The sequence below is a fragment of the Macaca mulatta genome, chromosome 16 (genome assembly GCF_049350105.2).
Source record: "Macaca mulatta isolate MMU2019108-1 chromosome 16, T2T-MMU8v2.0, whole genome shotgun sequence".
Lineage (NCBI taxonomy): Eukaryota > Metazoa > Chordata > Mammalia > Primates > Cercopithecidae > Macaca > Macaca mulatta.
In genome coordinates, this window is record NC_133421.1 from 40,673,627 (window position 1) to 40,691,595 (window position 17,969).

Below are 17,969 nucleotides of genomic sequence, written 5' to 3' on the forward strand. Positions count from 1 at the left end.
TCTAATTTTGGCTTGTTGTCACTTATTTTTCATAATCAAAGAAAAATGATTTAATTTTAAAAAGATACTCTCCTTTCTGTTTTCTTCTCTTGGATGATAGTATCTGTCATGCGCATCCATGTGAAGAGACCACCAAACAGGCTTTGTGTGAGCAACATGGCTGTTTATTTCACCTGGATGCAGGTGGGCTGAGTCCAAAAAGAGAGTCAGCGAAGGGAGATAAGGGTGGGGCCGTTTCATAGGATTTGGGTAGGTAAAGGAAAATTACAGTCAAAGTGGGGTGGTTCTCTGGCAGGCAGGAGTCGGGGTCACAAGGTGCTTAGTGGGGGAGCTTTTTGAGCCAAGGATGAGCCAGGAAAAGGAATTTCACAAGATAATATCATCCCTTAAGGCAAAGACCGGCCATTTTCACTTCTTTTGTGGTGGAATGTCATCGGTTAAGGCAAGGCAGGGCATTTGCACTTCTTTTGTGATTCTTCAGTTACTTCAGGCCATCTGGGCGTATTTGTGCAAGTCACAGGGGATGTGATGGCTTGGCTTGGGCTCAGAGGCCTGACAGTATCCCTATCTGTCTGAGTTTACAGAATCTTAATTTTTAACTGCTCTTACCACATATATCTGATTAGTCATTAAGTCGTGTTGATTCTGCTTCAGAAATTGTGTTTTATGCTTCACTGTCATGCTACAAACTTATTTGGTAGCTTCAGCAGTTGTCCAAGCTGGGGGTGGCAAACTTTCTCTGTAAAGGACCAAATAGTAAACATTTTAGGCTTTATAGCCCATATAAAGTTTTTTTTTTTATTTTTCTTTTCTTTTCTTTTTTTTTTTTTAAAAAAAACAATGCTTTAAAAATGTAAGAACCCACACCTGTAATTGCAGCACTTTGGGAATCTGAGGCAGGTGGATCATGATGTCAGGAGTTTGAGACCAGCCTGGCCAACATGGTGAAACCCTGTCTCTACTAAAGATACATTAGCTGGGCGTGATGTCTTGTGCTGTAATCCCAGCTACTCAGGAGGCTGGGGCAGGAGAATCGCTTGAACCTGCAAGGCAGAGGTTGCAGTGAACTGAGATCGTGCCACTGCATTCCGGCCTGAGTGACAGAGTGAGACTCTGTCTCAAAAAAAAAAAAGTAAGAACCATACTTAGCCTGGAAGCCATACAAAAACAGATCACAAGCAGGCTGTGGGCAGGATATTGCAAGTGGGCCATACTTTGCAGACCTCTGGTCTAGGCTATTACAACAATTTCCTAATTGGAGTATTTGTCACTGTTATTTTACCCCATCACCTTCATCTTACACATTACTGCCAGAATCATCTCTCTGAATTGTGACCATCTCACTTCCAGGTGAAATCTTTATGTGCTCCTTTTAGCTAAGTTTTCATGCTTAAGACATTCATGTACCACTTTGGGGATTTTTTTTTTTTTTTTTGCCATTTCTTCATAACCATCTATATTATCTATTCAGTATTTTTATAGACTTTTTTTCTTAAAGGAAAATTTATACTGTAAATGGAAAATCAATATGGATAGCCATAGCTAGAAAACCAACAAAAGTTAACAGTAAAAGGAAATACAGAACTATGAAATGCCTGTTTCATGTAGCACCCAATCATATATGTACTACATTTCAAAAAGCCCCACTGGCTTATAAAAATATTTTTTAGCGTCTCATACAAGTCTCTTCATAATCTGTTATACTGCTCACCTAACTTGCACAATTGCTGAGCCAAAGCAGATCAAAAGTCATTTTGGTAAGAGGCTAGATGCTGACCTTGTATTCTGAAAATCTGATTATTCTACTGTCGTTGTGATGTGATTCCAAGTAAGCCTGTGTGAACTTCTGGACTATTATCAGGGAAGTGTTTATGATACATTGTTGAGGGTATCATCAGGGCAGTTGATCCAAGAAGACTCTAGGAGCTGGCAAAGCCACAAAGTCTGCCCAAAAAGCTCAGAATGACAAATGAATGTTTTGTACATTATCTCTACTATAATAGTAGGAAAAAAAGTCTTAAAACCATTTGTCTCAATTGATCATTTATATGGAATAATAGAAGACTGGTTAATCATCTTAAATCATCATAGTGTTTGGTAATGTCTGTAGAAGGACGCTTTAAACTACTATGTACTTCAGCTGTGCTGACCGTCTCACCATTGCCCCCTATGCCATGCCCTGACATGCTCACATGCCTCTCTGCTTTTACATACTCTTTCCATCTGGTTTGAATGCCCTTCCTTTATCATGGGACATTATCTTTTCCATTTAATACCCATCTTGAGAACCTGACTCTGACTCCTCTAGGCAAGTTTAAAAAAAAAAAAAAAAAGCTTCATTGAAATGAAATTCACCCTTTCTGAAGTACAATTGGCTGGGCACAGTGGCTGACACCTGTAATCCCTGCACTTTGGGAGGCTGAGGTAGAAGAGTCACTTGAGCCCAGGAGTTTGAGACCAGCAACACCTGCCTCTACAAAAAAATACAAAAATTAGCTGGATGTGGTGGTTCATGCCTGTAGTCCCAGCTACTCAGGAGGCTGAGGTGGGAGAATCACTTGAGCCCAGCAGGTTGAGGCGGCAGCAAGCTAAGATCAAGCCACTGTACTCTAGCCTGGAAAATGGAGAGAGACCCTGTCTCAAAAAAAAAAAAATTTCTTTTTAAGTATACAATTTTGCATATTCAGAGTTGTGCACTCATTACCACTATCTAATTGTAAACATTTTCATCACCCCAAAAAGAAACCCCATAGCCATCAACAGTCACTCCCCTTTCCTCCTGCCCCACCTCAGCCCCTGGCAACCACTAATCTACTTTCTGTCTCTATGAATTTGCACAGTTTAGATATTTCATATAAGTGGAATCATATAATATGTGCTCTTTTGTGACTGCCTTCTTTTACTTTAATGTTTTCAAGATTGATCCATGTTGTAGCATGTATCAGAACTTTATCCCTTTTTACAGCTGAATAATATTCTATTGTATCATATAATATGTAAGTTTTTGTGTGGATATATGCATTCAGTGTTTTTAGATATATATCTAGAAGTGAAATTGAACCATATGGTACCTCAGTGTTTAACTCTAGAGGAACTGCCAAATGATTTTCCAAAGTAGCTGCATTATTTTACATTGTCCCCAGCAGTGAATGAGAGTTCCAATTTCTGTACATCTTCACCCAACACTTGGTATTGTCTTTCTAGACGAATTTTGATAAATCCCTCCTTTTCTAAACCATAGAAACATAAACCATAGAAACATTAACATTGTTAAACCACTGTTTAACAATGACCATCTTGGAGCATAAATTTTCTGTTCACACTTTGAACTTTAACTTCCAGGTCTTAGATGTCTTTATTTGGATATACAGAGAATCTACGTTTTGTATGTAATCATTCAATGATAGTATTAAAACTAAGGCCGGACACAGGCTCACGCCTGTAACCCCAACACTTTGGGAGACCGAGGCAGGTGGATCATGAGGTCAGGAGATCGAGACCATCCTGGCTAACACGGTGAAACCACGTCTCTACTAAAAATACAAAAAGTCGGGCGTGGTGGCGGGCGCCTGTAGTCCCAGCTGCGTAGGAGGCTGAGGCAGGAGAATGGCATGAACCTGAGAGGCGGAGCTTGCAGTGAGCCGAGGTTGTGCCACTGCACTCCAACCTGGGTGACAGAGTGAGACTCCGTCTCAAAAACAAAACAAAACAAAACAAACTAATTACTAGTATTTTTGTTTTTGTTTTTTTGGAACAGGGTCTCACTCTGTTGCCCAGGCTGAAGTACAGTGGTGCAATCACAGCTCACTACTGCCTCAGCCTCCCTGGGCTCAAGTGATCCTTCCAGCTCAGCCTCCTGAGTAGCTGGAACTATAGGTGTACACCACCATGCCAGACTAATTTTTGTTTTTTTGTTTTTTGTTTTTTTAGAAACACCATGCCTAGCTGATTTTTGTATATTTTTTTTGTAAAGACAGGGTTTGTCATGTTGCCCAGGCTGATCTCAAACTCTTGGACTCAAATGATCCGCCTTGGCCTCCCAAAGTGTTAGAATTACGGGCATGAGCCACCTTACCGGGCCTAATTACCCTTTTTAATTATAGACCTACATGACTACAGTTTGAAGGAAAAAGACTTGATTTAATACTTGTGATTGGAATTGGAATATTGAATTGAGCCAAAAGATTTCTTGAGTGGTTTTGTTTTCTCTGATAACTTGGTTTATATAAGTAAAGTGGTCCTGGGTGTTAGTGGTAAAGCAAGTCTTTGCCTTGTACAACAAAGATGATTTAGTGATTGATACATTCTGAATAATATGGTGGTTATGACTTGACACATACAAAAAATGATAGTGGTTGCAATCCATCTGTTGCTCTGTAAAAAGATTTTTGTTATTGTTTGTTTGTTTTGAGACCAAGTCTCACTCTTATCACCTAGGCTGGAATGCAGTGGCGCACTCTCTGCTCACTGCAAACTCTGCCTCCTGGAAGCAAGCAATTCTCCTGCCTCAGCCTCTTGAGTAGCTGGGATTACAGGCATGCACCACCACACCTGGCTAATTTTTGTTTTGTTTTTTCTTTTTTTTTTGGAGATAAAGTCTCACTATGTCACCCAGCCTGGAGTGCAATGGTGAGATCTCAGCTCACTGCAACCTCCGCCCCACCAAGGTTCAAGCGCTTCCCCTGCCTCAGTCTCCTGAGTAGCTGGGATTACAGGCATGTGCCACCATGCCCAGCTAAGTTTTTTATTTTTAGTAGAGATGGGGTTTCACCATGTTGGCCAGGCTGGTCTTGAGCTCCTGACCTGAAGTGATCTGCCTGCCTTGGCCTCCCAAAATGCTGGGATTACAGGCATGAGCCACCGTGCTTGACCTAATTTTTGTATTTTTTTATAGAGATGGGGTTGGCCAGGCTGGTCTCATGGAACTCCTGACCTCAGGTGATCCACCTGCTTTGGTATCCCAAAGTGCTAGGATTACGGGCATAAGCCACTGTGCCTTGCCAAAAGTTGTTTTCTTGAATCAACTGTGGTTCATTTATTTCAGTTTAAGTGTTTAATCCTCAAAGGAAATAATCCATTGAGATATAATTATGAAGTTTAAGTCTATAAAACAATGTGGAGGCAGGGCGTGGTGGCTCACGCCTGTAATCCCAGCACATTGGAAGGCCGAGACGGGCAGATCACTTGAGGTCAGGAGTTCGTGACCAGCCTGGCCAACATGGCAAACCCCATCTCTACTAAAAATACAAAAATTAGCTGGGCATGCTGTGCGTGCCTGTAATCCCAGCTACTCAGGAGGTTGAGGCGGGAGAACCACTTGAGCCTGGGAGGCAGAGGTTGCAGTGAGCCAAGATAACACCACTGCACTCCAGCCTGGGTGACAGCATGAGACTCCATCTTAATAAATAAATAGCCAAGTGTGGTGGCACATGGCTGTAGTCCCAGCTACTTGGGAGGCTGAGACAGGAGAATCACTTGAACCTGGGAGACGGAGGTTGCAGTGAACCGAGATTGCACCACTGCACTCCAACCTGGGCAAGACAGAGTGAGACTCTGTCTTTAAAAAAAAAAAAAAAAAAAAAAAAAAGTGGAAAAATTCTGAAAACAAGCATGTAAGAATAAATGCATTCAAATGAACGTTGTTCATCTCAGAAGAGTCACCATTGGAGGTAATGCGCTGAGTTCAAACTGTGCCACCTTTGAGCACAACATTTTAGGGAAATAATTTTTTGGAAGTGTTGTCAAAGTCTGAAATACATTCTTGTAGAATGTGGAAAATCTTCACACTTGAAATTTTTTGATAAGCAAGACAAAATGTCACGTTTAGTGATACTGTTTTTTGTTTAAGATAAGGTTTTTCTGCTGGACATGGTGACTCACACTTGTAGTCCCAGCACTTTGGGAAGCCAAGGCAGGTGGATTGCTTGAGCCCAGGAGCTTGAGACAAACCTAGGCAACATGATGAAACTCCTTCTGTGTAAAAAATTAGTAGAGAGTGGTGACGAGAGCCTGTAGTTTCAGCTGCTTGTGAGGCTGAGGCTGGAGAATCACTTTAGCCTAGGAGGTCAAGGCTGCACTCCAGCCTGGGTGACGGTGAGACCCTGTCTTAAAAAAAAAAAAAGTTTTGTTATATAACTTGTAAACTAGCTCTTAGTGGTATTTGAAAGGAACGGCCCCGGAGTTGTTTTCAGTAGTGATGGTATCATTGGAGTAAAAGTATAGCGATCCAACATGACTACTTTGAAGAAATATACAGAAAATGAGGTGTATCATGTATGACATTTATGTTTAAATTTAAAATCAGTTTATAGTCAACTCATAGTTAATATATGAATTTTTTTTTTACTAATTTCAAGTGATTCCTTGATACTTTTAATATGCTTTTTTGTTGTTTTTTGTTTTAAGACGGTGTCTTGCTCTGTTGCCCAGGGTGGAGTGCAGTGGAGCGATCTCGGCTCCCTGCGACCTCCACCTCCTGGGTTCAAGTGATTCTCCTGCCTCAGCCTCCCGAGTAGCTGGGATTATAGGTGCGTGCCAACATGCCTGGCTCATTTATGTATTCTTAGTAGAGACAGGTTATTCTCCTGTTGGCCAGGCTGGTCTCCAAGTCTTGACGTCAGGTAATCTGCCCGTCTTGGCCAGCACTTGGCCAAAGTGCTTACAGGCGTGAGCCACTGCGCCCAGCCTATTTTAATATGTTTTAAAGAGACTTTAGCTTTTACAAGGTGTCTCTAAGCTCATATTTAATGACCTGCACCTTTTTTGTAGAATTTAAAGTCGAGGCAAGAGACTCATAATACTTTATCCAAGTATATTTTGTTAAAGCAAAAAAAAAATGTCATGTGATCTTGTGGAAAAGCCATACCATGAGGAAATTTTAGATCCTATAAATAGGTGAAACTGTTTTTAAACAATTGTTTGCTTTCTTAGATTATTTATCATTGGTATGAAGAAATACAGCTGAGTATTTAATGTCTAAATAATAGAACTCATAAATGGATGTGGTTGTATGCCAGTTACTCTTACACTACATAATATCTCAAATGTGATAGTGGTCGCTGAGGCTTTGGATGGCAAATTAGGGCTTTTACAGTGGTTATTGTGGTGTATGGCATCCTTGTCTTCCCTTACTTATGTTTTGTTTTTCTTCTTTCTCAATGAAAAGCCATTAAGTCTTAGTTTATTTTCTGTTGAGGCAAGCATTTGACATGCGAATTCCATCAGCCTTCCAGAAGCGTTTAGTATGTTTCACCTGTGACTATGGGCAACAAAATAATACAAAGTGAAAAACTGCATTTCCTGGTGTGAGTATTTAATTAGATTTATTGATCTTTAGCCTTCTGGTATCTGTGAAATATTCAGACATCTAATTTTTTACTGCTAAATAATTTTTTTCAGGGGATAAATAGCAAACCTTGTAAATTAATTATTTGAAGCATAACTGAAGATGTCGGATATATGGGAAACTATTTACTATTACTGTTTCAGTCATTTTCACTTCTAATCTTGTTAATTATCCAAGAATCTCTTGTACAAAGGATAGTAATCATTAAAATGGCTATATAGCACCCACAAAGTGCTTTAATATACGTGTTTTAATCTATTCCTTAAAACACCTCTGGAATATATGTTCTTAACCATATTTTTTATCAGAGGACACATTTAATCACTTGCCCAAGGTAAAAACACACACAAGTGATAAACTTTATGTCATGCTTTGCTATTAAACCACCAATATAGTTAGAATTATTTTGATCAGACAGGAGCAAAGCAGTTTTCCTGTTTTTAGTGAGTGTGTATGTATGTTTAACTTCTGTGCTTTGATCTCATTCGTAACTTTGTGTGTGTGTGTGTGTGTGTGACACAGGGTCTGGCTCTGTCACCCAGGCTAGAGTACAGTGGCATGATCTCAGCTCACTGTAACATCTGCCTCCTGGGCTCAAGCCATCCTCCCACCTCAGCCTCCCAAGTAGCTGGGACTACAGGCACATGCCACCACACTTGGCTACTTTTTGTATTTTTTTTTATAGAGACAGGGTTTGCTGGGCTCAGAGCTCAAGCAATCTGCCCACCTTGGCCTCCCAATGTGCTGGGATTACAGGCATGAGCCACTGCTCCTGGGCTCATCAGTAACTTTCCAGAAATTTAGATTCAGAATCTCAGGCCAGGCTTTTTAGATAAGGATAAATGGGTGTGTTGAGCATGCGTCTCACCTGGCTCTTAAATATGTTTAATGAAGTTGGGGCTATTGAACCAAACTGGCATTTCTTAAAAGTTGAACTTCTTAAAGACCTCACTTTGCACCACAGTTTTCTAAGTGTGAAATGTATTAATCTGCTTAACACATTAGTGACACCTTAAGGTGACATTTGTTTCTACTTCTCTGCTAACTTCCTTCGAACAATTTTCTATACTGAATTGTTCACGGGTATCAGAATTAACCTTTCTCTAGAATTGTTCCAAAGGTAACTCCACATTGCCCAGAACTAGTTTGTTTGTTTGTTTGTTTGTTTGTTTGTTTTTTGAGGGGGAGACAGAGTCTTGCTCTTGTCACCCAGGCTGGAGTGCAGTGGCGCGACCTTGGCTCACTGCAACGTCCGCCTCCCGGGTTCAAGTGTTTCTCCTGCCTTGGTCTCCTGAGTAGCTAGGATTATAGGTGCCTGCCACCATGGCCAACTAATTTTTATATTTTTAGTAGCGATAGGGTTTCATCATGTTGACCAGGCTGGTCTCGAACTCCTGACCTCAAATGATCCGCCCACCTTGGCCTCCCAAATTATTGAGGTTACAGGCGTGAGCCATGGTGCCTGACCCAGAACTAGTTTCTTATATGACTAGTAGTAGCCTAGCCAAATCCTCCCTCATTCTTACCTTTTCTTTGATCACTCTTTTCTCAGGACTTTGAAGCTGTAACTTTGAAATAAATGAAAGAAACTTAGACTCTAGAATAAGACTATCAGGTTTGACTTGGTCTGACCTAAGTAGGTCATTGTTAGTCCACTAGTCACATCTTTGATCTATGTTAATTCATTCTTTTATTTATAAACGCGGATAAAGATGGTCAAAAAAACCAAACTTCTAGGGGCAAGTGAATGTCTAAGCTGAAATCAAAAGGATGAGTAGGGTTTGAGAGGGCAAGAAGAGGAAGAGAGGACATGCAGCTTCTCTGAAAGCCTAGTGACACGAAACATGGTGATTGAGGGGCAGAGGATATTTTGTTTGTTTGAACTATAAAATGTTAGAGAGCTGGAAAATTTTAAGATGATACTCTAAAGGGAAGCAAGACCCTGATCATGCAGTAAACCATATTAAGAATTTAGATTTTATTCTGAGATACGAGAAATTATTGAAAGGGAAAGGTTGGTACACAGTTCATTTGTGTCTTCTTACTTCTCTTATTTTTTTACTCAGTCTGGATGCCCTAGACAAACATTTCAATAGTTCTTTTCTTAGATCTCTTGGCTATTTCAAGGACAAGGCAGGTAATAATATATGCTTGGTCTGCAGTATTAGCATTTTGGCATGTTTCTTTTTGTTACTTTTTAATACATGGCTCTATGTCCTGTAATTTTTTCTTATTTTTCTAATATTTGCATTTCCCACATTTCACACTTTAAAAAACTCTTCATAAATATTTTTATTGGCCACATATTCTGGTCAGTGGGTCATCGTTTACTTAATTTCCCAATAGTGGATATTTATCATTGTTTCCGTTTTTCTTGTTAGAAAGAATGCTGTGATTTACCTATAGGCAAAATTTTAAATACTGTAGACAAAAGTTAAAATATCTTACGTTTTTTAAATTTCATTGCCAGATTGCTTTCCCAAAGAATTGTGCCAATATGTGAACATGGCCATTTCATTCTACCTTCCCCATCGTTGGTTTTTATTTTTTTTTAATTGCTTGCTATTTTAATAGTGAAAAATGATATCACATTTTTATTGCTTTTCTCAATTATGTGGTTGGCCATATTCCCATATATTAATCATAGTGTTTCATATCTTGTAAACATTCTTTTTATGTCCTTTGCCCATTTATTTATTGCGAATTTTAAGATTTTTTTCTCATCAATTTTATGAGCTCCTGATTAACAACCTCCTTTACACCATTTTATTTGAATATTTTTATCAGGCTGGTTGTTTCAGCATAATGGGGATTTTGTATAGACCAATCTGTTGATAATTTCTTTGTGATTTTTTTTTATAATTAAATAGGCTTCCACCTGAAGACTTACAAATATTTTTAAATTCTTCTGCTGGTTTTATGACTTCCTTGTTCATGTTTTCTTTCACTTTTTCAGTGTATCACATGAAGTGAGTGTTAAACTGAACTTTTTTCCAATTTCCTCATCTCATTTATTGAGTCTTTCTCTTCCCCTTTGGTTTCTGATTTTTCTTTCCACAGCAAACAATGTTTGAGAATTTACTATGTGCTAGGCAGTGTTCTAAACACTTTATCTGTATTTTCTCATTTTCTTCTCACAACAACCCTGTAAGGAAATAGAGGCACAGAAACCTAATTTGCTGAAGTGACACAGCTAGTAAGTAAAGCTTGGTCACATATTCAGTTCTTCTGTGTACCTGCGCTCTCATTGTGCTGTTGTTTCTGTATTGTGGTTATCTTTCTATTTTTATGCCACTATCATTCTGTCCTAATTATTATGGCTGATATATGTTTCTGTCTCAAGAAAAGCTAATATCGGCTGGGCATGGTGGCTCACATCTGAAATCCCAGCACTTTGGGAGGCCGAGGCAAGCAGATCACCTGAGGTCAGGAGTTCAAGACCAGCCTGGCCAACATGGTGAAACCCGATCTCTACTAAAAATACAAAAATTAGCCGGGCGTGGTGGCACACACCTGTAGTCTTAGCTACTCAGGAGGCTGAAGCAGAAGAATTGCTTGAACCCAGGAAGTGGAGGATGCAGTGAGCCAAGATCGCACCACTGCATTCTAGCCTGGGTAACAGAGCAAGACTCTGTATGAAATAAATAAATAAATAAGCTAATATAACTGTAGTGTTTACTTCTTTTTCTATTCTTGCTTATGTTTCTAAGTGGATTTAAGGTTCCAAAATGTTTCTCATTGGAATATTTTTCAAAATTGCCTTAATCTATAAACTATACTAGAAATAATTGTAACTTTATAGTATCCCACCGAAGTCCTCTGTACCGTAGTGTTCGATATGTTCCAGGTGCTGACTAAATATTTGTTGAGTGAAAGAATGAATGAATGGAGAGACCTTAGTTTGTTATCTGCATCAAGTCTTAGTTTATACTTCTCATTAATATTTTTCAGATTTTTCCCTTTTGATCCTGCATATTTCATGTTAATGTTACTTCTTGACATTGTATATTTTTTCCCATAATTTTCTAATTATTTGTTGCCAATATCTGTTATTTCTGGGTTTTTTTGTTTTGAAATTTCCCAAATATTGTTAAAAAGATTGGCAATAGTGGGCATCCTTGTTTTGATTGTGATTTTAATAGAAATATAAGTTACTCTTCACCAACAAGATGTTGGGTGGTAGTGTGTAATACATTCTTTTATCTAGTTCTTAAAATATATTTTATAAGGAATAATTTTATGAAAGATTATAGGTTAACTCTTGTCTGACATTTTTCGGATTAAAGGAATTTGCTGTTGTTTGATAGCATCATTATGGAAGATACTGAATAGCACATATTTGTGATCTTTTAAGTTAGCCATAGAAGACATCTTCTCATTCTGCTGTGATAAGTGAATGTCTTTCTGACTTTCTTCTGGGTCCCTATTTCACTGATCTAAACCTGGTTTCTAGCAGAGAAGAGACTAAAGCAAGCACATCCTTGCATTCCCTTGCTTTCAGTATGTAGAGCTGAAATGTTTCCATATATGGGAATTTCTCATAGCATTGGGTTTGGACATACAGATGTCATAATAATCCTCACAACAACAACATTACTGCATCTAGGAATATAGGTGAGCCAAGACACTTTGAAGGGTTTATGTGAATTATGTTATTTAATCTTCAGAAAAAATAAAACACTGTGAGTTCTGCTAGCCCATTTTATAGATGAGGAAACTGTGACTTAGAGCAGTGAAATAACTTGTCTGTGGTCATACAGCTGAGAAGTGGCAGAGGCAAATTGCCTGTAAAGTAGAGCCAAGCCTTAGGGATGGATGGGTGGAGATAGATATAGATATATGTGTATATAGGTATGTGTATATCTGTACACATATGCATACATATTTGATGTGCTTGAGAGATAGATGCTGAGGACTAACACATTTTGAAATTTTTCTGGAGCCAGTAATATAGTAGTACTTAGTGGCAAATAATGAGCCTTTTTCTGTTAATAATAAGAATACAATTTCTTTGGAAGGGAATACTATCTAATTATAGTTTCCCTCAGTATATTTCGGGGATTGGTTAGCAGACCCCTGTGTATACCAAAATCTGCACATATTCGAATCCCAAAATCGGCCCTGAGGAATGTGCTTCTTTATGGAACCTATTTATACAGTGTGTGGGTTTCACATCCCACAAATACTATACTTTCAATCTGCGTTTGGTTGAAAAAAATTATGTATAAGTGTGCCCATGTTGTTCAAGGGTCAACTTTACTTTAAGGCTAGATAATACTTCTGTCTAAGGACCTAGAGTCTGAGTAGTTGACATATATTGTACTTGTAAATTTACCAAGTTAGACTATGCATTTTGCAGACATGTCTGTAGGGTTGACATAATCCATAGGTGCTCCTAATGCAGTAGTCCGTAATTTGACTTTCTTATTAGTTTTCTCCCTAAAAATTCTAAGACAGCATTGAATTTTTGGTATCCTCAGAGGAAAAGACAGTTACCTCTAAGAAACCTACTTTCTGGGCGGGCACGGTGGCTCATGCCTGTAATCCCAGAACTTTGGGAGGCCGAGGCAGGCGAATCACCTGAGGTCAGGAGTTTGAGACCAGCCTGGCCAACATGGTGAAGCCCCATCTCTACTGAAAATACTAAAATTAGTCGGGTGTGTTGGCAGGTGTCTGTAATCCCAGATACTTGGGAGGCTGAGGCAGGAGAATTGCTTGAACCCGGGAGGGGGAGGTTGCAGTGAGCCGAGATTGCGCCATTGCACTCCAGCCTGGGGGATAAGAGCTAGACTTCGTCTCAAAAAAAAAAAAAAAAAAAACTACTTTCTGTGGAAGTCGGTGTATATGTTTTTTTAAATAATACACAAGTATATGGTAGAGTAGGGATTATCTAAGCAATTAGTCCCTATCATGGATGGTGAAGGTACTAATCAGTGTTTGGGAGGGAGTGGAGATAGCCTCCCCATATAGAGAGGTAATGCATTTTAAAATCATTTAGGGGACTTTTTCAAATAATCCTGTTTCTTCATGGTGACATTCCCTGACACAGTGAGCCAATCAGGTTTGCTAGGGCAGAAAATGTTCAAGAGCCACTGTACTAGACAGCGTAAAAGAGGACTCTCTTGTTGAAGCTTGATGGTAATTTTTCCATAATCCTGGTCTTTAAAAAGCAAAAAAAAAAAACCACATTAAAATGTTGTTACTTTTCTCTCTCTCAGTAGAAATGTTCCTAAACCAGCAAAGGAGGCTATCTGAATTTTTAAAAGTTTTTATGAAGGAACATAAAAATTCCTTTCTATAGTTTTTTCCCACCTCTAGAAATGCTTGAAATGAGATTCTGCCTTACGTCTCACAAATTAAATACCACATTTGTGTCTCATCCATCTCAGTTTTCCTATCTTGCATTTTAATCTATCCTGTTTCAGGACTTCTTTTGCTGCCTTGTGGCTGTTTCTTATGTTTGTTACTAATTCATAAGGTGGCTAACTTTCATATTTGTAGAAAATTTCTCAGTGATTATCTTTTAGTTGGAGTTCCAGTGTGGTTTCATTTGGAGTGTCAAGATCTGTCCCATGCCTAGCCTTAGTCCTCAGTCTGTTTTATTGGGTTCAACACCTGGTTATAGTACCAAATGCCCTTTTCCCTTTCTCTCTCTCCTTCCTCTCTTCCTCCCTCAGTACTGCCCAAGTTGGTCATACTCAATGATTTTATTCTTAAGCTAATCTTATGTTTAATTTAGGTAAGTCACATTCTGATTTCTGATTTGCAAAATACAAATTTTCTTCTCCTTCATGTAGTAGGATTTTAATTTTATAAATATTTAAATTTTCCATTAATGATGTGTTAAATCTGCACTAAAACTGCTTCTTTACATGTTTTTAAATTTTTTCATTGTGGTTTTAACACTTTTTTTTTACATGCAAAAAACAAAACCATTAAACTTTTCTTATTAAAATGCAAAGCCTAGTGTCTTCTAGCTTGTTGAAGAGCTTTTGTCCATTATATAATCTGTAAAGTAGCCAAGAGTTCCTCAGAAGCAGGACATCATTTAGATTTAAAACAATTATGACTTGTCTGTAAAATAATAATGTAATATATTCATTCATGGGATGGCAGCTGCAGTTTTACTTCAGTGACAAAATCCTTGGATACTACCACCGTTCTATTTACCTTAAAGATTTTACCAAGGTACCCTAGAACAAAAATGGTGAGGTCATTTTTATTCTGATAAAGTTGATATGACTAGAAAGCCAAATGACACAGTTATGAGCATAGACCTTTTATTTTCCAGATGTTTGACAGTGTAAACATACATAAAATACATATTAAAGTTTAGATGCTTTATATTTTGTGCAATAAATTGAAGCCTTAAAAAGAAAACATTTTTTTATAAAAGAAACTCATTAGTTTACTTAATTAAGACAGTAAAATAGCAGCAAGTACCAAGGCATTGTGCATTTCTTTTATTTAAGACAAGTTACTTCATTTACATCAGAGTCAGAAATGTTAAGACTGGCTTTCTTGAATACTTAATATAGCTTGAATCACTGGTTAGATATGAACATATTTTCCCAACTGTACATCAGGGAGGAGTGCTTTCATTAGTTTCAGAAAATGCAGACCCTCAGACAGCCAGCATGACCACAACATTGAGCATTAAGAGAAATGAAGCATTTACTTTCCAAGCATTTGCCACAGAAGGTAATTGAGTCTTTACGTTTGTGGTTGTCTCTTCCCTCCGTAAGTTAAGGGTTGTGCTTTGTTGAGGCATTTCAGAGAAATTATTTGGCATGCCACTAGTGATACTTAGGGTCATGGGTGTTGGGGATGATTTTGTTGAGCTAGTGAGGCTTGTGTTTGTAACCATTCCATCTTGGAGATGAATAGTTAGAGTTGCAGCTGCTGCTTCATGTGAATTGATAGTCTCTGTGGATGTATCTTCTGGATAGGGCACAAAAGCCTTATCAGTGCTAGTAAAGGTGGTGTCTTTGCTTAGAGTGGCACCAAACGTTGTTTCCTTTGTTCGATATTGTTTGGGGATTTTGGTCACTTTGGGTTGAGTTACCACACTCAGAGAGTTAATGGTGTCCACTGTCTGCATCCCACTTACAGTGAATAAGCTTGAGGTAAATCCAGAAGGTGTGGGATATATGTTATGTTCCTTTAAAGATGATATTTGGGTAGAACATGGAGTCCCTATCACTTGGGCTTTTGTTTCCATCATCCACTTCAGTAAGTAAGTAATGTTTTGTTTATGGTCACATGACCACCTGTTATTGTAAAGGGTTATCTCTTGCAACTGAAAGAGCTGGTCAAAAGATTGGTCTGGAATGAATGTGAACTTATTGTTGTGCAGGTAGAGATGCGTGAGATTTGTCAGGTTTATTAATGTACCTGGAAGGATTTGTGTCAAAGAATTATTAGACAGGTCCACGATATGTAGTTTGAAGGGCATGTTGGTTGGAACTGTCCAAAGTTTGTTACTACTGAGGTTGAGAACCTCAAGACTTCTTAGTGTATTTTTAATGAGGACAACCTTTTCCAGCATATTCTTAGAAACATCCAGATATTTAAGATTCCACTGATAAGCAGTATCAGATTTGTCAAGAAGTTTAATGTTGTTGTTAGCAGCAGACATGTTCCACAGAGACCGAGGTAACTGAGCAGGCAGGCTTTCAAGCCTGTTGTTTGAAATGTCCAGGGTCCTCAGATTGGTATATTGGGTTAACTGGTTATGCAGATCAGTAAAGTGGTTATAAGACAGGTTTAAATGTATAATATTCTCTTGCAGTCCAGATGGTAATGTAGTCAAGTTTCTGCCTGAACAGTCCACATGCCTGTGCCTTTCTGTGCATATACATTGCAGAGGACAAATGCATAAAATACCAGGTGTGAGAAACAGAAGGATGAACAGGCAGAGAGACATTTTCAATATCTGATATTCCATCAAAGCCTAGAAACAAACAGATACACCCTTCTTTTAATATGCAAATACAGTTTAGGCATCTGCATGGGTCACTTAGCATTAGGCAAAATTTTCAATAAACCTCGTTGTTGTTGAGTCCTTTTATAATTGTTCCAGTGATTAAACTAACAAAGCTCCCCTTCATTTATAGTCCAAATGCTTAATCCTTCAATTGGGCTATGTGGTAGAGAGAGACTCTCTCCCTACTCTCTCCTGCATTTTCTCCTTTATTTTCTCTCCCCCTCCCCCCTTTTCTAACCATATTCTTTCTTATTTATCTTTCTAGAGCCTTAATATGATAAAATAGCATTCTTTGCAAATAAAGAGTTGCAGTTGTAAGCTATTACTATTTTTGATGATATGCTTTCTTACTCAGATGAGAAAAAATGGCTGTCGTGTCTTTTTTTTTTTAATCTCTGCAGTAATGTAATTCAATGTGTGTGTATAGGGTAGATTTTATTTAGATATTAAAGCAGTTCTTCGAAATGTTATCTTTTTGTTTTTAGGATAAATATATCTTTGTAAAAGGCACTTGAAAAATCCAGACCAACACTGTACCTATAAACCTCACATTTTATAAAGTGGTTTTTTCTATATATTTCAGTGCCCATTTTAAAGGAAAACAATATATTTACAAAGTGAATGAATATATAAAAAATATCCCTCAACTGACACTGCAGCAAATTTCTGGTGCATGCACTTGCTATTGAATATATATTTAATCTTAACGTTGACTTTTTCTTAAAAAGGAAAAAGATTCCAAAGTCAGCCTTTTACTGATTTAAATAACATCTTACCGTAGTGTCGTCTTCAATATCAGCATCTCATTTTCTCTGGGAAACTTAAAGCTTAAAGGTCGTCTTGTTCTGGAGAGTCGGAACTGTTTCTGGCTGTGGGCTGTGCTTGCCTGCTCAGCTGCATTGTGTTGCTGTGAGCTGAAGCTCTGCAACCACCTGATCAGTACCACATAGGAGGACTGCAGAGCTGTCGCTGGTGCTGACTCAAATTTATGGTGCACACGCAACAAAATGGACAATTTTTAAAAAAATTTACGGCATCAAGTGTACCTATATATCTGATTTGCTATAGGATGGGATACCTTATGCACATTAGAGTTGGCCCTTACTCCTTTCTATGTATTTGTCTGAGATTGGGTTCCATATTTTAACATTTGTCTCATTAAGAATCTTTTTAAATACCTCTACTCTTTATCCTTTTTACATGTTGAAAATGAATTTGACCTTCCTCATGGATAGTTTTCTATGATATTAGTCCCACTATTTTTAACTCCTGCCTTTTTATATTCCTTTCTAAAATGGTATAATTTTCATGTCACATTTTTAATATTAAAAAAATCTGTTCTCTGATTTTTATGTCTTCCTCCAACATGGTGATTATTATGTTTAATCAGCTTTTCAAATTTATCAACCACTTAAATGTGCCATCTTCCCTCTTAGGATGTATAGAATTACTGAAATATGATTATTTTTTCTTTATCTTTCTGATACAATGGATCATTTGACCAAGGCTATACACAAGCCAGGATACATTTGGAAATTAGCATCTTATACTTTAGATTATCACTTCCTATGGTAAAATAAACATGTTTTATTTTATATATTTGGGGTTAAAGTTTTTTTTCTTTATGAAACCTTGGAT

At 38.1% G+C, this 17,969-nt stretch overlaps 2 protein-coding genes across 6 annotated transcripts in view; one reads left to right on the plus strand and one right to left on the minus strand.

Moving 5' to 3' along the window:
* Positions 1–17,969, plus strand: part of NF1 (neurofibromin 1) — a 299,361-nt gene that overhangs the window by 200,661 nt on the left and 80,731 nt on the right. The window lies entirely within an intron of this gene.
* OMG (oligodendrocyte myelin glycoprotein) lies at positions 14,612–17,317 on the minus strand. Its single transcript, NM_001260823.1, is given in 2 exon segments — positions 14,612–16,298; positions 17,108–17,317. A coding segment is annotated over 1 exon segment (1,323 nt). The 5' UTR covers positions 16,293–16,298; positions 17,108–17,317; the 3' UTR covers positions 14,612–14,969.